Here is a 20,233-nt window from a genome sequence, read left to right as displayed (position 1 = left end):
CGATTTGGGAGGTACCTTCTGCAAAACTCCACATCTACAGAGACAGATTGTATTTGTCTAAAGACGTGAATAACTTTCCCTCTCCAATTTCACAGGAGATGAGAAAGGAGAGAGGCTGGGAAATGTTTAACTAAACAGGTCTTGCTTCAGGTTTAAAAATGAGCCCATTATTAGCTAAACAGGCAGCAGCTTAATCTCACTTTCTAATGTCCCCTAAAAATTGTTACAGAAAGCTTTACCTGAATCACAAAAGCTGATGCCTAGGTGAGGAACTTGAGTTTCTGTGAGGTTTTTGCCATGCACAACTAATTGACTTTCCTCTTGCTTTGCTGGAGTCTGGAGGGGGGGGAAGCTGACAGTTCAGGGCAGCTGCTATGCTTGAGACACCTCTGCAGATGTCCACTCAAATAGCTCGTTTCCACTAAGATGCCCAAGCACTGTCAGGAGTCTTTGTGTAGGTTGGTGGTTTCCAGGCCACAGTAACATGTTTCAGTACCTGACTTGATGGGACCTATCTAGCAGCTCAGGAAGCATTGGGTGGGGGTGATTGTAGCTGGTTTTATTCTAGAAGCACAGCAGTAGTCCTAAAGATGGATTCTGGGCTTCTATCTTAGCTTCAGACTAATGGGGCATCATTGAATCTCCTCTTGGCAGGTGAAGGAGGCCTTATTTTCTGCCAGGTAAGAGTGATGCCCCCATGACAGCCCTCTGTGATGGTGCCAGAGCCTTGTTTAGTCCCTGTCCAAAAGGAGCTTCTGAAGTGACTAAACTCCTGTGCTACTGATGGCCAGAAATTAGGTGCAGTTTCTGGATTCCTTTCCCCTGTTGCTGGCACAAGGCATTTGGTTAACTTCATGTGATGTCAGGTTAGCTCACCTGTAATTGCCTTCAGAAATTAATAGTTGGTCCTAAGAGTTTGCATTACAAAATATTGAAGATGGATGCTGATGTGTGTCACTGGGGGTTCGCTCCAAGGGGTGGAAGCGAAGTAGCACAGGTGCTGATGGAAATGACCATTCTCTCACCTCTGCCCTTGTTGCTCCAGTGTCAAAGCTACCAGCTGACCACTCGCATGTATTTATCTAAAGCAGAGCTGAAATTGCGAGAGAAATCTCTGGGGGGAAGAAGTGTCAGGAAAAGACTTAAAACTGTCATCTGATGACAGCCTGGTGAACTGATCAGCCTGAAACTTAAATGGCAGATTTTTTTTCTTTAAGGGTAAAACTTGTTCACAACTGATGGCTTAGTAGCTGAAGTGATTTTGCAGGCTGATGGTGACATTTCATTAACAGGAATCCCTACATGACGGCTTGTATTGCGCATAACCACAAGCTATATTTGACTAGTGAGACATGCAGAGGCGAAGGGGAATAAGGCAGAACGGGCTTTTTTTGCTTTTTTTGGCAGGCTTTTTATTTTCTTATTGTCACAGCCTGTTCTTCCACGCTTTTTTCCACGCTTATGAAAGTAAGCTTCTATCTTGACCCATGCTTAATTCTTTATTTGCTCCTAACACCTGACTCCAGCTCATTTTATAACTGACGTATAAGCCCTAGTTCATCATAAAGGACAGGAGTCGCAGTCTGCCTGGGGTTTTTTTGTTTGTGTTTGGGTTTTTTTTATTTTTTTTCCTCTTCTCTGTAATGTACTTCTCATTACAAGGAGCTTTCTGAATAAAAGATGAGTTTAGTCACACTGAGGAGAGTTGCTAGACATCATGCTTAGCCATCTTGGATCAAAGGCATTACGTGAACAAGTTGGAAAACTAATAAGCGCTTTCTCAAATGAGAGCCTTTGTGGTTTAACACCAATTCTAGTTCTTTTGATAGCTCAAAGTTGGATAAGGTTTCTCTTAATGGAGGAAAAAAAATTGGTCTCCCCATTAAAAAGTGTTTGGCTGGGAGGTTAGCTGAAAATAGCACTTCTGTAACAGCCTTTATTCCTTCACCACGCAATATCTGTTATGAATGTTGTGCAGCTGATGGTTTAATGCATTAAAATCTTGACCAGCTAGTCTTCAAATCCACTTTTCTTGTTACTTAGTTTAGAGAGAGGCCAGTGACAGTTTACTCATCTCCCTTTCTCCGTTTTGTTTTTTCTTGAGAGCCTCTCTGTTACATTGGGACTGCCTGAAGTTCCTGCAAATAGTATTAAGGGTCCTCAAGCACCTGCTTGTCACCAAAATGAAAGCAGCTTTGTTCTGGTCTGTACCTGGTGACCAGAGTTGCTTGAAATGTAAAACCCTTGGTCATGATGTTCAACTGAGTAAATGAAATCTGTTTTTAAAATCTGGATGGAGTTTGCCATCTGCCACCAACTGTTTAAAAGGCAAGCATACATCCATATTTGCTTCCCTCTGAATTTGCATCAGAAACCCACAATAACATTTATAGTTCACAACCAAATTTCACTCAAACATTTCTCAATTGCTTCTGAAAATACAGAAGCAAAGGCTGATCTGTGGCTTTGATTGCTCAGTGTCTGGGGAAGTACTCAACAGTACTGACAAATTTAGAAAAGAGGTGTTAAGAAGTAGCAGCAGAGCAGAGAGGGAGTCAGATCCATTACAGGAAGGGTCCCTAAGCAACCAGCTGTGTACCAACCAGCTCAGGCATCCCTGAGCTCGTGGAGATCCTGCAATCCCTAGTGACCCCACTCTGTACAGGATTTATTTTTACTTCGTGTAGTCCAATGGCGTATTAAAATGTAAATTGCCAAAGTGTTGAGTGTAAAATAATGACAATGCGTGTCATTGCCCCCAATAGTGTCCTGTATGGGAGTGAGGAGTGCTATGGAGAGGGATGAATTCTAAATATGGTTCTTTTATGCAGCTCATAGGTAATTGGACATAGCTTTCAGCTGAACAAGCACATGGAGATGATGCTTATTCCATCAGCTCATGTTGAATCTGCAAATGCTAGTTAGAAACTTTCCAGTCTGTTCTTTAGCACTTGGAACTGGAATATCATGATGACTTTTATGCAACACCTGGGAACTGAGCATGGATTCCCCTTCTCTTTGCAGGTGCTGAAAGAATCGTTGCAATTATGATTGGCAACCTGAAAGGCATGGAGATCTTACACCTGATTGAGAGTGGCATGAAAGTGACTATGGTTATCGAAGTGGGGAAAAAGCATGGTCCTTGGATGAATCAGTACTCCATCTTCTTCATCTCGGTGTCGTTTTTCATTGTCACGGCAGCAACCATGGGCTACTTTATTTTTTATTCTGCTCGGAGACTCAGGATCGCAAGGGCCCAGTCCAGGAATCAGGTGAGTTTGTGTGTGCCATTGCTTTCTTATACCCCTGAACCTCCATGCTGTGGATCTTGAGGGCAAAATACTGGTTGAGCACCAAAATTACTGAATTTGTTCATTCCACAGGAAGGAGTGTGATCTTTAAAATGCTAAGAGATGTATCTTTAAACAGCTTAAAACTTTCCAAAGAAACAACAAAAAGTAAATTGTCTGGAGAAAGCAACTGATCGTGTTTAGCTAACTTTGTCTCCTAGAAATTTTACTCCCTGAAGTGCAGTGCAGCCATAATGCTGATGTATTGGAGGCGGTGAGAGAGCTGAACTGCTTTTAGCTGACCCTCACACTTCCCACATAGCACTGCCTATGTGCTAGCTGTAATGTGAGACACGACTGCAAATGTGTCTGCAAAACGGTCCATGACTTTGGCCGCCTTTCTGTAGACATGGGAAACTGCTGCTTGTTGAAAGCTGCTTTCTGACTGAAAGTTTTCTGAGGATTGCAGTGACAGCCTCAATTAGGAGTTGAAAAAAGCACTGTTAAATTGTGTTATTTTTAAACCCCAGACAGGGAGTTGCTACTGAGTTAAGTTTCCAAGTAACTTTCTTCTGTGCAATAATCTGATCAGCTGATAGGACTAATGCTTACAGCTTTGTCTGTGGTCTGATCAGACCTGCCTTATACCTGCTACTTCAGGGCTTAAGCAAAAGCCTTAACAGTGAGAATAAACTCCTGGCATGACATCTGCCAAAGGTGATGGGCAGCAGCAGGAAGGGGACTTGAGTGGCTCAGATGTGAGTACTTACTTCAGCCTTGCCCTTACAGCTGTGTGGCAGAGGAGACCATTGGTATTTGGAGTGCTTCTTGCAGGAGCTACCTGAACTCTCAAAGAAGAGTTGTTAGAGTCCTCTCCTACAGACAGCAACAGCACGAGCACCTCACTCTAGCTGGGCTCAGAGTATGTGAGTTATCTCTGGATCGGTGGTTAGGTAGTTAAAGAAGTGACACACTTCTCTGCCATTGCAGAAGACCTGCCCTACTGAACTTCTCTGCTGTCCTGGAGATTTCAGGCCCCTTGAGCAAGATCCTTCTGAAATAAGCTGATGAAGCTGGAAGTTGGGCACCAGGTGTTGAAATTCAGGCCACTTTCAGGCTTCTGTAACATTTTAGGACTGGCTTCTTTAAAATGTTAACATGCAAAACCATCGTTGCTCTTGGCAGGCAAAGAGACTAGGTAGGGTGAATGACAGCAATATTCCCAGAGTCGAATGCTGGGTTCAAATATTGGCCAGAGTTGAGTGCTGGGTTCTCTCTCGTAATGACAGAACCTAACTGAGTCCAGTTTGTGTTCTGAAATCCTGTTGTCTAAGTGTAATGTTGTGGATGATGGTCAGCTGGCCATATCCTTACTGAGACTAGAGATGTAACAGTGAGCTGAAACTGTATTTGTGCCTCGTCTAAGCTGTGTCTGCCACAACTTCTGGAGTAGGTCTCCTTCTAAGTGCTTTGTTTTAGTCCATTTGCATGTTCTGGTGTGTCGTGGTTTAACCTCAGCTGGCAACTGAGCCCCACACAGCCGCTCGCTCACTCCCCCCACTGGGTTGGCAGAGAGAATAGGAAGAATAAAAATAAGAAATCTCATGGGTTGAGATAAGGACAGTTTAATAGGGAAAGCAAAAACTGCGCACACAAGCAAAGCAAAACAAGGAATTCATTCGCTCCTTCCCATCAACAGGCAGGTATTCAGCCACCTCCAGGAAAGCAGGGCTCCATCACATGTAATGGTTACTTGGGAAGACAAAATGCTGGCACTCTGAACGTCCCTCCTTCCCCCAGCTATATATGCTGAGCATGACGTCATATGGTATGGGATATCCCTTTGGTCAGTTGGGGTCAGCTGTCTCAGCTGTGTCCCCTCCCAACTCCCTGTGCCCCCCAGCCTACTCGCTGGTGGGGTGGGGTGAAGAGCAGAAAAGGCCTTGACTCTGTGTAAGCCCTGCTCAGCAGTAATGAAAACATCCCGGTGTTATCAACACTGTTTCCAGCACAAATCCAAAACATAGCCTCATACTAGCTAGTAGTAGAAGAAAATTAACTCTATCCCAGCCAAACCCAGCACATTCTAATTTTTTTTTTCTTGAGATAATAACAGTTTAATACTTGAAATAATAATAATAATGTGTTATGCAACACCTGGAAGTGGCGTGAGGATACAATAAGGGAATAAGGATACAATAAGGGAATAGTTGAAAGAGCAGTATTGGAAGTCGTCATCTGCCTGTGAGATGTAGCATTGCCACTCCTGGATGTCATGTGGAGTTGCCTCTGTAGTACCTTTCATGAGGGATGGCATGGAGATCTGTAACTTGATGCTGTCTTCTTGCTGACATCTGTGGACAGAAATGCACGCTGTCTCCTGCTGATGAATTCCCTCTTTCATTCCCTGCCATCTACCCTAGTATGAGAACTGTGTTCAGTGTGAAACAAACCTGGGTGCCCTAGAAACAGGTCTGCAAAAGACACTGTTTATCAAATCACATGAAAACTTCTCCTCCTTTGAAGGTATTTAACAGAGCAGTTGTGGAAGTCCAGCTCTATTCTGAGCTATCAGGCTTTCAACAAGCTACAAATGTTATTAATGCCTCAGTGGTAGACAGTACTGGGAAAATCCAGTCTGCTTGGCTAGCACCTTCACAAACTATTTCTATCTTGTGCTCTGTGTGCACAAGGGGTTTACTGTAGATTGAAAAATAACATTGATAAATGACATGCCAGTTCCACATGATTTCAACTGAACTGAAATTAAGGAGCCTTAAAAAGTGCTTTATAAAGTATAAGAATAGAAGAAAGCTTCTCTGCTATCAGGGGGTAAAACTGTACTGTTTTGTAAAAGTGAAACTCAAGACAATCCAGAATTGTTCTCAATTGTTTTTATACCATGCCATCTAAAAACTGACCTCACAATGATTAGATAAGCAAAGAATAACAAGAAAGTTCTTGTTAGTGAAGATAACTATAAAAGGTGATGCTACAGTGTTCCCTGTTAGCCAGCTGATTGGATTTTCAGTGTATACCCAAAGTTTGAGACTTTAACTGCTTTGGCTCCGTGAAATGCTGAATATTAGTCAAACAACGGATCAGCTTGCATGCTACATAGGGAGCTTTCCTGTCATCGTTCAGCCCTTTGGAAACTTGGATTGCCTGGACTTCAGTCTGTTATTTGGTGGAGTAAAGGAGTGTGTTTTGTCTCCTTTGTTGCACAGATGTGGAAGGGTTATACATGCTTTTGGGAGGTGTCTTTAGGAAAGAGTAAAGTGTGTTGATAGTTAAATATTACAAATTTTCCCTCTTTCAGAAGTGAACTGCTGTTCTGTCCCTTTACCCAGTGTTACTATAAGTATCTGCTTTTTTGACCTTCCCTGTGGGATTATATTGCTATTGTGTGAGGAGTCTTTTAAAGTGTCAGTCTACCACTTGAACCAAAACAACCACTTTTGAATTGCTGTACAGAGTGCTATAATGAGCTAATTGTGATATGTGGTAATGATGCTCTGCAGCTTCTCTTGTGTGTTCAGGTTCCTGAATATTTGGCTTGTTCTTGTGGACTGAGCCCCAGCCCCAGGAGAGCTCTTATCCTGGACTGGAAAGGGCGATGAAGCTTAAGTCCCACTTGCTTACCAAGGGGTAGAACAGAAAGAGGGGAGGCCATTTTCTAGATGCTTTGTCTCTTCTGCAAATGCTTCTTGAAAACAAGAGCCTGGCTAGATATGTGTTTCATTCATGCATGGGACTAGTAGTAACCCCTACTTGAATTGGATAGCTTCCAGGTATTACCATATTGGTAATATGCTTTTCTTTATCTTTTGGCTTGAGAAGAATCTTCAGACTTCAGTGCTTTCTGAAGCAATCTCTTGTTTTATAGACAGTCAGGCTGTTGAGTACCTTTACACTTCACTAGTTACCAATATAGTGTCTGTATTTCTTGGTATGACTACTTGCTTCTTCTGGTGAAGGTACTTTTTCCGGATGGCTTGATCACATACAGGTTTTAAACATGTTTTCCACTGCAGACTTTTCTTGAAGGCAGCAGCTGTCTCCTGCTCAGCTTGAGCAGGAATTGCATACAAGTCAGTAATATAAAACTGTGCAAAGGGTTTCTTTAAAAAGTTGAGTGACTATTGAGAAGAGCCAGTCATGTTGTCTTGCGGTCCAAGTGAAAACAAAGTTTAGTAGCACACCTTTCCTAACTGTGAGTTAAAATAGAGTAGCTTTTTCCTCATGAGCCAGCTAGCTAAGCTGTTTACAGCCTGCTAGTTCTTATCTGAATGCATATTTTCTTCTGGGCTTGAATTCACCTCTGCGATCTTTTACTGCATCGTGAGGTCTGTGAGCAAGAAGATGGAAAAACAAGGCAAGTGTGGTAGGTGGGTTGCTGCCTTCTAGTCAGTGGAGTACTGGCAAATTCAGTTCCTCAATGTATTAACCTTTCTTATTAATGCAAAATGGCCAGTGATGTTATCTGTGGCCTGGTTTCTAATTTAAGCTCAAGTCTTCGCTTCTATTGATTTCAAAAAGATTAGATGTTGCAGCTGAGAAATGACCTAATTAATGGCTTTGGAGGAGGTGAGTTGCTCAACTTTCCACAATTCAAAACTGTTTTCATGGCAGTGGCTACCTGTGGGGAAGAACTTCCTTAGCTTACAGGAGAAAAGCAGGAGTTCCTGACCTCCTTAGAGCTTGCCGGTCTGCATTGCCATGACTGTGCTTACAGGGTGCCAGGAAGGCACCCTTACGCAGAAACGGTTGGAGATAAAATCGGCAGCGTTGGACTAGGGAAGACTGAGGACTAAGCAACAGCAAATCTAATTTTCCCAGTTAGGTACCTCTCTACTTCAACATGCCGGAGCCTGGATAGGAGCTGGGACCTGACCTGTTTTGTAATATCTTGATTCTTTTTTTTTTTCCCCTGCCTCAACTTAGTCAGCTTTTTTTTCTAGAGTTGCTGGGTTGGGGCCTTTAGACTTTTAACGTCATTAACATTTAATGTTTGCTTGAAAAACTTGGCTTCACGAAATGCTTTGACATTCCAAGCTTGAGTATCCTGGATCTCCTGGTAGGCTATTCAATAAAAAGCTTCCTCTTGCAACCTTTCTCCATCCCCCCGGAGGGGTGTTCTGCTGTACTTACCAAAATCAGCGTTAAAGGTGACTTTGCCATTGGTGCATATCATGAAGAGCAATTAAACTTGTGCCCAGGCAAAACTTAAAATATTGTTTCAGTAAATTATTAATGATACAGCCAGTTGGGGCCTGTCTGATATGCTTGGCCTGACATTAGATGTGTAGATTAGATACTGTATGAGGGAGTACATTCCTAGAAAGTTTAGTTTTCAATCAATAACAAGTAGTGGTGACAGATAGTTCTGGCTGCACATGAGAAATACTAATATTGCTGCATTCTGCTCTATTGATGTTACCACGTTTGCTGCTGAAATTTTTGGGCGCCTCAGTGTTTACTGAGATGACTATGTGGCTGCTTCTCTGTGGCTTCAGTCTGAAACATTGACAAGGGGAACATAATTCTGAAGTTAACCTTAAGTGACATACAGAAACATATATTGATGTCTTCAGCAGAAGAACTCTAGAAGTTTTAAAGAAAACTTGACTAGTTCTTGTTCCTAAAAAATATACCTGAAAACTTGTTTGCATCCTTCACCTTTGGATTGTATGTATATCTTTCTTGGTAGTTGTTAATAGCTATCAAACTATTAACAACTAATAAAACTCTATAATAACTCTAAAAGCGTGCATATTGATGTTATATCTTAGGACCCCAACACAACACTGATACACGAATAGGTAATTTTGCACCAAAACTGTTTGACAGGGTCCCAGTGGACCATATAAATCAACTTGTTTGCCATTAACTGCTTCAGCACAGGGAATCTTTTGCAGACTTGAATTACCAATTCTCGCTGAGTTTGTTAGATGTCAGCAGCAGCCCTCCACCCACTTGTTCCTTCTGTACTTGTGCCACCAGCGCTGCACCTTCATCCCAGGAAAGATTCTTGTAACTGAACTAAAATGCAGAAGGGGAAGTAATGCTGGAAAGCTAACAGTGCGGGGTTCCTGCACTGAGCAGCTGAATTGGGAAGAGGATTTTTGGTTAGCTGCAAAACTTAAGTCTAGTCTGTCCCTAAGATAAGTGCCGTGTTGGGTCAGCGCTGCCAGAGCTGCCTGATACACCTCTGTGTCCTGAGGCAATAAGAGCACCAGGGAGGGAGAGGACAGTCATATTCTTCAAGCTGGTGGAACAGCACCAACCTGTGACCTTTAAACAGAGATGTTGGCTCCTGTGCTTATTAAATGCTTTGCAGTGACAGCTGGACAGCAACAGTTGCCAGGCAAGCTGGGCTTCTGCTGTCTGCTCATCTCTGCCCTGCTATCCTGACAGCAGCAAGCAAATTACTGCATGAAGGGGAATGCTTCCTCCTCTGCTTTCATTAAAGCTGCCCTGTAATCCACCTGGGGCTAGTCATTTGATTTGTTTCACACCTTGTGTCATGGAGAGGGGGAGAAATAGCTCTGAGCCTTTTTTTTTTTTCTTTCTCCTTTGTGCATGTTACTTTGAACCAATATTGAGATAAAACTGCATTCTTCCACTTGACAGGAGCAGTTGGTGCTAGGAGGCTCCTGAGCTGTTTGCGTGCTCTGTAAAGCAGTCGTGGCAGAGAACTAGTTCAGGGTGCGTTGGTGGTAGCTGAGCCGATTGGTAAAGAATCTCACCTTTCATCAGGATGTGAGTTTGTGGCAGGAAGTTGTCATAAAGCGAGTAGTTAAAATTATTGATTGTCCGACTCAATGTTTGGTCTTCTGTACTAAGTCAGTTTGAAGGCTTCTGTTTGTTTTGGCTAGGTCTAATCTGATGAAGGTATTATCTTGCATCTTCTCAAAGAAGAAACCCTTGAAATTCCTGTGCTTTGTGAAAAGGTTAGGTAAAAACAAAGCATATCCAAATGCCTTGTTGGTATGTCATCCAGAGTCAATAACCACATCAATATGTCCTGAAACTGTTTCATGTTGTCTCTAAATAGCATGGTCATGCTTACTTGGCTTGTTTTGATAACATCTGGGTTATAAAACTGGTGTCTGCTTGCAGTAGGCACCTTGATAAGTATGAGTAACTACCACTTAAGAGAAAAATGATTGTGTTTAACCAGGACTGCTTTCTGTTACAGCGACAACTAAAGGCCAGGGCTAAGAAGGCCATTGAACAGTTACAGCTGCGCACCCTGAAGCAGGGGGACAAGGTATGACTGATCCTATAATTTCCTGAGTGTTATGGCACACCCTTTGCACAGAATCCAGAAAGTAGTCCTTAGTTCTGGAGCAGGATGCAGAAGTCTCTCTGAGCTCCTAACTGTCAGTTGAAGAGATGGTTCCTCTTTCAGACCAAGTCCTTCTCTGGGGTGCAAGACTTTGCAATTTGCACATTCTTATAAATGAGATTATTTTTTTTTAGCTGCTTGCTTGTAGTCTTGATGAGGTGAGAGGTCTTAATTTGCTGACATGGATGCTTAAAGGTAAACTAGTATATCTAATCTGCTTCCTTGGCTATTCTTTTTGTAACTAAAACTGTGGGTAGCAGCTTCTAAACCTCTACAGTAGTGCCTCAAATAATCCAACGATGGTTTGCAGCTGGACTTCTAAACCATGGCATTAAACTTTCAATGCTTCTGTTAAAGTGTCAGCTTGACTATAAGTAATCCACACAATGTGTTTCTATAAGATTCTATAGGGGAGGGGAGCTATCTTAGATTATTTTAGCCAGACCCCTTTGTCTGCAGTAAATCTGACTGTAGTTCAAAGGAAGCTTTCAAAGTCTGTTAATGCTGTGAATTCATTTCACCGCTTTAGGAAACTGGTCCCGATGGAGATAGCTGCGTTGTGTGCATTGAGCTGTACAAGCCGAACGAAGTAGTGCGTATTCTGACTTGCAAGTAAGTTGTCTTCCAAACTGCCCCTTAATCCAAAATCTGGAAGCATGCCTCTTACTGGTGGTTCCTTCTGCTATGTTAACAAAGCTGATCAAATTTTAATCAAGCTGTTGCACAGCAAGAATTCTTGAATCTCTGTCAAACAGTGTTTTGAACAACAGGAACTATGTAAATACACACTTGTAGTGTGCCCCGATGGCCTGTGTTCATAACTTCCCCTGTGAGTGGATTGACAAGTATAACTTGGCAGACCACAGTGCCTCTCCAGGGGATGCCAGGGCCTTTTAAAGATTTCTTCCTTTGCTGGTGTATAAGAATGTTACCTCTAAATTGCAGATAACTGGCAAAACTATGCCCGTTTCTTCTCACTTAGTTTACTGGTTACTAAGAGGGTCGTGCTCCCTCTAAACTTGTTAAACCATGCTAACTTTTGTATTTTAGGAGAAAGCATTTCTATTCTTGTATGCATTATCTGAAATAGAGACCAAAATAGAGTTATAGCAGTTTATTTTTCTAGAATTCTCTACTGTTGTATCTCATTGCTGTGCTTCTGTGGAAGCCCGGTATTGTAGCACTAAGACTTTAATTTGATTGCTCCTGAGATGAGCAATGAAGCCTTTTCAGGACTTAAGGGGCTGTTCTGTGGGACTTTTCCCTGTGCCTGCTGAATGGGACTGCTCTGGCAAAGCTTCTAAAATCAGAGGACTGCAATGTGAACTGCACAAATTTTGTATGGAAAGAGGTTTTGTAACGCTTGTAGAGAGTTACAAAAAAGCACTTGGAAAAATTTTGATGTAGGAAAAACGAAATCGTGAAGAATGGAAAAATCTGTAGCTGCTGTTGTGTGCTGAGCAGTGTTATTTGTCAAACACTATCAAATCTGAGCTGGGGTTACCTTTGCACTAGGTTACAGTTTTGCAAAAGCTTTCTCTGCTCCCAAGCAGTAGGACTTCTAAGCTCTTTTGATATCCAGATGTTGGCCTGTTAAGGTGTTACCCACAAACTTCCTTAACCTAATGCTTAATAGTTTAGAAAAAAACAAAACTGAATAAGCTTTCAGGCATGTGTGTTAATGATTATTCAGTTGTCTTGTCAGGTTTATGCTCGTGGGTAGTCCTGTTTAGTAATGAAGTAAGTCCCATGAGTACAGAAGCATTTAGACAGGCTCTAGATACTTTTGGCTGATAGGAGACTTGACTTCTCATTATTTCCCTATAAACCCAGCTAATCTTGATATGAACTTGCAAACAAAACATGACTTACTGGGTTAAGAGGGGAGTAACTTCTTTTGAATGTATTCTTTATACACAAATTTGCTGCATTATGCTTTGCTCTGAGACTGCTTTTACATGCATTTGTGATGTTTCATTACTCTTTGGCCCAAACATAGCTCTAAGAGGCACTAGCTTAAGATGACTGCATTTTCTTAATAATCTTCACCAGTGGTGATCTCTGCCAGTATCAGCCATATTAAATTCTCTCTCACATGAGTTATAAACTGATATTTACTGCAAGAATGTACTTGATGTTGGTGGTTGACCTCGACACTGAGACCCTACTTGTTGAAAGCATTTAACTACATCCATGAAAGAAACAAGCAATCGAATGCTCCTGTGAGTCACATCAGTGGTATCGAAGTATCTGGGGCATGTGTATTTGCAGAAGGCATTCTCGTCCAGATGAACTGAAGGCATTTACAGTAGCAGAGGTACACAAGACCAGTATTAAGTCCAAGTACTTAAAATACTTTGGCACACATAAAGGAAGTTTCAGGTTGTACTCTAGACGTTATGTTGGTGCAGCTGGAAGGAAGTGCTGGTTATGTGGGCTGAATTGGAGAATCCTGGTATCATACTGGGGCATAGGATACTGAGCACTGGATGTGGTGATCTCTGCACTTGTCTCATAATAGAGTTCTGATTAATATAGAGCAGTGCCTGTCTGCCTTGCTATTTCTATTCAGGCTGAGGGAATAGGCAGATTACAGCATTTCAAGTCATCCTCCTAAATCTGTGGCCTAATTCAGACCCATTGTGGAATTGAGTGTCTTCATAGAAGCACACATTTGCATCTATAATAGCTGAATTATATTTACTTTCTTGAGTACACAGCCTGCCAAATATCCACTCGGAATACACAGTGACTGCATAGACAAAGTAAATGTGTGGGAGTATAGTTTATCTTTGGAGCATAAGTCTGTGAGATGATTTTTCTGTGTAGTTTTAACAGAAACAAGTGCTATTTAGTCATCTGCATCTGCATGACAGAAGTTAACCTTAAAGCTAAGGCTGAGATGTCGATATTTGTATTAGTTAAATTATCAGCTGGGAATGTATTGCACACAGATTTAAAAAAAAAAAAAAGCTTAAGTCTGATGTAGCAAAGATGATAATGCCGAATTCTAGCAAGTTGTGTAGAGATACTAATAAGTATAAATCTCAAGCTACAGATTGAGAAATCAACTATCCGTAACGTTCAACTGAAACTTGTGGCAAAATAAGGTAATCCATTCTAGAATTAATAAATTCTTGGTGTTTCTAAATGGGCCTTCATAGCTGCCACATAAACAGTTTTCCTGGCATGAAACCTAACTTGTTGGTTACCTTCTTCCACCAGCCATCTCTTCCACAAGAACTGTATTGACCCCTGGCTTCTGGAACACAGGACATGCCCGATGTGCAAATGTGACATACTCAAAGTTTTGGGTGTTGAGGTAAGCCAGTAGTCTTTCTTAGTGGCAGATGCCATTATCAGTATCACACTAGTGTAGTAACCACATATTGAGCTATTTCATGCTGCCTCTAGAGCGCAGGTGATAAGCACAGGCATTGCCATGTCAGTGGGGAGATGCTACAGGACTAACTGCTGGGTCCCCTTTAGCGAAGCCTACAGCTGACCTGGTCTGAGTTGGTATCATCTAAAGCCTTGGGCAGAATGTCAACCAAAATTGATTGTAATGCGTGACTGAAGAATTGCTCTTAGCTCTTGCGCTTGCAGCTAAGGGTGTTTCTCAAAGCTTTAGGCAGACTTTGACAACTCGTACTGTCCCTGAAACCAGCCTCTATTCAGTTACTAAGTACCCAGAGTCCTTGAAAAGTGAATGTGTTAGCATGTATGGCTTTCCTGGAGCCACATGACTTCCTAGGATACGTAAGGAATTTCTGATGTGTTCTGCAACTGCTTGTTGTGGCAAGTGCCGGGGAAGGTGCTGTTGCCAATGCCTGACACTGCCTGGACCAGCTAAAATGTATGACAGAGTTTGCCTGGGGGAGGGAGATCTGCGCTGAGTGGAAGGAGGAATCTATTTTCCTGGTACTGGGCAGTAAAAGGGAAGAGCTGGCTGAAGAATGCAGAAGCTGCGTCTCAACTTCCCACTCAATTAGGCAGTAACTGGTTTTCACCTATAATGCTGGTGGTTAACAGCAGAGCTTTTTTCAATTTAATTTTTTATTTTTTTCCTGGGTAAAAGTTCGCTAGACTCTGGTCCTTGCAGGTGTTGGTCTCCTGGGAAGGTGCAGCCTCCTACAAAGTTATAACTTAACCGTTTTCTCTTTTTTCACAAAGGTGGATGGAGAAGAAGCGGCCGAGTCTGTGCAAGCCACAGTATCCAGTGGGACATCAAATGTCTCTACAGTTAATGAAGAGGATAATCATAGTGAAACGGCATCATCTGGATATGCTTCTGTACAAGGAGCAGATGAATCTGTTCTGGAGGAACATGCACCATCAGAAAGTGCGTCTACTGTTTCATCTGTCTTGCTAGATTGCATTGCACTTCGTTGCTTATGCTATGAATTAGGGAGGTTTGCCTTAACATCTCACAGTGCTCGAATACCTTGTTTTTCAGGGTAATCTTAATCTTCCCTTTTGTTTTAGTACTTGGCTCTGACACTTGGTCTTTGTTTTCAAATGAAATACAACCTAAATGTGAATTAAAAGCTGAAGTCTATGAAAAGACTAGATGAAAATCAGAGGCTTACTACTTAAAGGCCAAAGAGATTTTTCTGAAGATGTCCCTCATCTCGTTGTCTCTTTGGAGTTTTCATTTGGATGAATGAGTGTTGCTTTGCCACCAGATCCGTCTGCTTTAAGTAGTTAATTACTTACAGAAAACTTCTGGGGAGTCAGTCCTGCTCTAGCTTAGATGATGCAAAATAGAGATGACAAATACTTCAATTGAATTTCAGATTTTACCAAGGCTGAGTCATCCTTGAACACTTTCAGAGAATTTTAATTGGAAAAGACTATCAGCTTTTCCAAATACCTTATCTTTTTGAACAAGAGCAAATAAATTGAAAATGTCTTTTTAGTGCTCAACTTGCCAACACATGCTCAGTGTTCCTGTTGATTTTTAAAAAAGGAAATGTTCTAGGTAAACAAATGAAAGTAACTATTCCCTGGATTGTGGGATGGCCTTGGGAAGAGGAGTAAGCGGGGAAGTGTTCAGAGGTGAAAGGGCTGTGTCTGCTTAGTTTTCTGCAGGAAACCTCGCTTTTAGGAAAGTGCGGGATTTGCTGCCTGCCATCTGTGGGACATGTTGCTCCAGCGAGTGACGTGTATGGGAGTGCCCCGTTTAGGCACCCCAGTAGAGCAGAGAACACTTCCTATAAGCTAAACATCAGAAGTTGAAATTGCATCCCTATAAGCAACTGAAGTGATGCTGGATTAGTTATATGGCTCAGGCCCTCGTGTATTCTCACTTTGAGTGGCAAGGATACACACTAACATTGGCCTAACAAGGTTAGTCTATAGAGAGAAGGCCTTCCTCTCTGAATCATCCTGCGTCCCACGGTTTAACCCGAACCTAGTCTCTAGAAGTTGCTCCTGATGCCTGTCTTCAGCAGCCCTAATGTTATATGAGAATTGCCAATCTCCTTATAGCTGGATTTTGTAGCCTTACATGGCCTTCTGCCACTTGAGCACACAACCTAGGCTTGCTCAGCAGTAGTGAGAAGTGAACTCCAGAGCCGAACAGATACTGATACCTCTAGAAATGACAGGTAGTGTCAAGAGTGGGCTCACAAACTAATGAGGGGCAACAGAAGTCGTAGTTAGAGCATGGCCTTGGATTTCCCACTCTGCAGGAAAAGTGCTGGGAAAAGACCACTGCAGTAGGCTTGTGGAATACAGCAACCGTGGTTTGCTTTAAGGTAGAGAAGCTTGCCTATGACACTTCTTAACTTGTCTTTTCTTGATTTTGTTCTGGACAGATGACAACATGCATCTTGTAAACAATGAATCCCAGTCAGTTGGGAATGTCCTTCCACACGTTGACAACCCAAGCTTTGAGGCAGACGAAACACAAGTTCGTGAAGTCAGGTCCTAAGAACATGCCCAGCACCACGGTGTAAGTCTTCTGCAAGGAGCTGCCTACTGCCATCACGTGTGTAACAAACATTGCAAGACTGTAGCAGAAAAATACTGCCTTGGCAATGCTGAGATCAAATAGACTTGTTCAAATCATAATTGTATGGTTTGCCATTCTTAAAACTACACCTCCCTTGTGGAATTTAGTTTTAGCACTCTTCAGATAAAGCTGTCTTAAATATAAAGAAAAACATCAGATTTTAACACTAAAACAAAAGTTCCATCTTCAGCAAAGCTTCTCTTCAGTGTTTGAGTCATTTAAATAAGGAGAAGATTCTTTATGTTGTAGCTGTCTCTACTGGGAATTGTTTTGGGTTTTTTTGTTGTTTGTTTTAATTCAAGTGGATTTTCATTGTAAACAAATTGATTTTGATCTGGTCTAATACTTATTTACCAGACACAGTTTAGTTTAAAGCAACACTGTATTTAATATTTCAGTGTACTAATTCGATACGAGAAAGTACAAACTAATGCCTGTCAAACTGGATTTTGCCCACAGTGTCTTTGGTTCTCTAGTAAACAGATTGATTCTCTACCTCTCAACTCCAACCTGCCAACCACACATTCCTAAAGGGAAAAAAGAGAGCTTCAAGCTGACAGGTCAAATCTGACTTGCACAATACTGTAAAGGGAACAATTACAGGAACTTTTCAAATCTGTTCATATTAGACAGTCTGAAAGATCCTCCAAGATCCTCCATGATTTTTGGAGTTACAACCATCTCTAGCACCAGCAATATGCCAGAGTCCTGGCTTTGTGAGAGTCTGGGATGACTTCAGGAAGACTGAACTAAAGATGAAAAGATAGATTCTTCCCAAAGGATCTGCTGTGTTTTGTTCAGAAAATGATCCAGCCTCTGAAAAATGCTGGACTGTTGCTGTGCATTGTCTTGCCTGTGTGCTAAAGCTGCAGGGAGGGCTGACATGCTGTAAACGTAACAGATGATTGGAGAAGTTGTCTGCCATCTGTGGGGAGTTGAACTGAGGTCGAGAAGGCACTGGGTGCCTCAATAGTAAGTGTATGGCTTTGCCCAGCGAAGGTAACTAAGGACATCTTACAGATGCACTTTAATTTTTTTTTTTTTTAATCTTTGTATCTATGGCTTGTTTCTAATGTTAGCAGAACCTTGTCTTAAAGCCCGCAATAAAGTACTATTGAATCTGAAGGGGAAAAGCAATGCATTTTCTTATCTATAGTACAATTAAAATTGTTGTAAATATTTCATGATTTGTATTGAATTTGAATATGAAAATGTAAATAAAACTATATTTTGATGATCCTGACTGACATTAAATGTTGATTACCAGCTCTTATATGGAAACAGATGCTGAATTTGCCCTGTCCGACAACCCCAAAACTCATTGAGTTTTGGGAGGCCAAAAAGCAGCAGCGCTTGCTGAAACTAATTGGAATGAGGAGTGCTAATTATGTGCAGGGTGCTACTGTTATGTGGATTGAAATTGTGTTGAGAGGCTTAAGCCTAGTACCTGTACTCTATATAAAAGAAAGCACCTTAGGGTGTGTTCAGTGAGCTGCTTGATATACCTCTGAACTGTTCTTCTAGGCATGTTCGGCACAAGGCAGTCTTACTTGAACTCTTCAGATCAGACAGGTTGCACCTCACGTCCCTCTGTCAGGTTGCTCAGCATCCCTCCCTTACTCAAAAGTTTATGCTTGCTTTGTAAGAAAAAGCATTTTAAAAACAAATGCCGTTTGTTCTGTACTAGACTATTGGATATAGTAAAAGCTTGTCACTCCCCTGGCCAGTTTGGTAGTACTGAGTCTTGTGCTTCTTTTTAGCTCAGTTCCAAGTCTAGTGTAGGAAGCATTGGTTGGTTGTGGGCTCAAATTGCAAAGCTGTATTTTGCTGTGATCACCTTTCTGTTCTACATCTGAAGTGCAGTGCAGAGAAAGGAACAGCCAAGCATGTAAATATGCAACCCCTGAACACTCTCATGAAATCATCCACCAGTCTTCTGTGTTTAATAGGAACAAGATTTAACCTTCAAAAAAAAAAGGGGGATTCAGATCAATTCAATACATTGAAAGGCGCTTTGGTGTTTTTTTTTTTTCCTTGTTCCAATCCATACATTTGGGTTTCCTTGTTTATAGGATTCAAGCCTTTCTATTACTGTCTTTTAAGAGCAATAAACTTGCCTTTTTTCCAGTACTGATATTTCTAAGGATAAAGTGGATGCACAGCATTTTCTCAAGGAATGCACTAGTGGAGTACTGGGGGCTGCAGCAGTTCATGTCAGTGAACTTATACAACTATAGGATCATGTGTATGTATTCTGTCAAGATGTGGACTTGCTTGGAGCTCAAGGCACTTACACTAATTTTCAGGAAGATTTTTAAGATTCTTGTATCGAATCTGAAGTACCGCTAAAAGAATAGATGTAGTGTTTGTACTTGAACAGTATCTGAGCTACTGCTAGGCAGAAGAATTTAATGCTTTTCTGGTTTTGCAGCTTAACCTGCCAGTCTGCCATGTTCTTGTGTGTGCAGATTTATTTGTAAATATTAGCTATGCAAGGGTTTTTGTTTAAAAATGAAAGTGTGCAAATTTCATGCACGCAGTCTATGATACTGAACTTGGGTCTGTTGCTGTCCCACTTTGAAAAAACCATTTTCTTATTTCACTGAACTCTGCAGAGGTTTTTCCCTTTGAGAACATTGCTACAGTTCTACCTGCTTTAAAAAAATTTCAAAGCTCCACTCTCACTCTGTATTTTCAAGCTTCTATGGAGAGCAGCTGTTTTTAGCTGACCCTGCTTAGAGCACTGTGCAGCAGATTTTTTTCTTTTTTTTTTTTTTTTTGGTGATGCTACAGGCTTGAATGGCTCTGTGTTATGTATACATATATATGTGCACTATGGCATAATAGACTCTTTCCTTTAAGCAAGAGACAAACAGGAATGTGCCTGGGGATAGGGTCATTCCTGAAATGCGATGCAAACTTGCTGTTATTGTGCAATAGTTTTGGGTTTTGCTATATATCCACCAACGTTTGCATGTAAGATGCTGGAAGTTGTGCCCACGAGTGGCAACGGTTGCTCAAATGCGTGCCTCTTGACTCTGATAATATTCCCATTGAGTCACATGTCAATTATTCTGCCCCCAAAGAGAAAGCAGAACAGGTTCCAGTGTCGTCTCCAAGTGTTTACTCGCTGCTGTCATTTATCTCTCCCCCAGGAAAGCTCTGATCTAGATACTTCACTCAGATGCTTGCATGCTCTCGAAGGGGGACTGGGAAAGATTTTTTTATCCCTGCAGGAAAGGAAGCCTTGTCACCTGGTGCTGGATTACTGTGCTTTCTTGTAAACCAGGCTTTACAGCAGCGGGATTTTATTTTAAATCCCAAACCAAAATAATACAATTTTCTCATATTGAGGAAAATTTTCAGGTGTCCCTATAGGAACATAGCTAATAGCTGAGATTTTTGCTTAAGGGAAAAGCAGGACTTGTGATGAGGGGCTGCAAACATATAAAAGCAGTTTGAGTCAAAAGGGCAGTTGGACTCTTCCCATAAAATGGAGGGACTTAGTCCATCTCAGTCTTTAGATGGAAAGATCTGCACTGGTCAAATGACCTAACAGTTGAACAGAATAAATGT

General features: G+C 41.7%; 1 protein-coding gene and 1 long non-coding RNA gene across 2 annotated transcripts in view; one reads left to right on the top strand and one right to left on the bottom strand.

The window, feature by feature from the left end:
* RNF128 (ring finger protein 128) overlaps positions 1-17,894 on the top strand; it is a 29,751-nt gene extending 11,857 nt beyond the window's left edge. The window contains exons 2-7 of the mRNA XM_075162306.1: positions 3,025-3,272; positions 10,492-10,563; positions 11,171-11,253; positions 13,867-13,963; positions 14,815-14,983; positions 16,461-17,894. Coding sequence (XP_075018407.1) covers positions 3,025-3,272; positions 10,492-10,563; positions 11,171-11,253; positions 13,867-13,963; positions 14,815-14,983; positions 16,461-16,576 — 785 coding nt within the window. The 3' untranslated portion in view covers positions 16,577-17,894. The remainder of the gene's footprint in view (positions 1-3,024; positions 3,273-10,491; positions 10,564-11,170; positions 11,254-13,866; positions 13,964-14,814; positions 14,984-16,460) is intronic.
* The window catches only part of LOC142087741 (uncharacterized), a 28,538-nt gene that overhangs the window by 4,975 nt on the left and 3,330 nt on the right, over positions 1-20,233 (bottom strand). The gene's annotated exons all lie outside the window — the stretch shown is intronic.

The sequence above is a fragment of the Calonectris borealis genome, chromosome 13 (genome assembly GCF_964195595.1).
Source record: "Calonectris borealis chromosome 13, bCalBor7.hap1.2, whole genome shotgun sequence".
Taxonomy (NCBI): Eukaryota; Metazoa; Chordata; class Aves; order Procellariiformes; family Procellariidae; genus Calonectris; species Calonectris borealis.
Note: the sequence above shows the minus strand (reverse complement) of the source record. Positions and strands in the feature narration are given on the sequence as shown.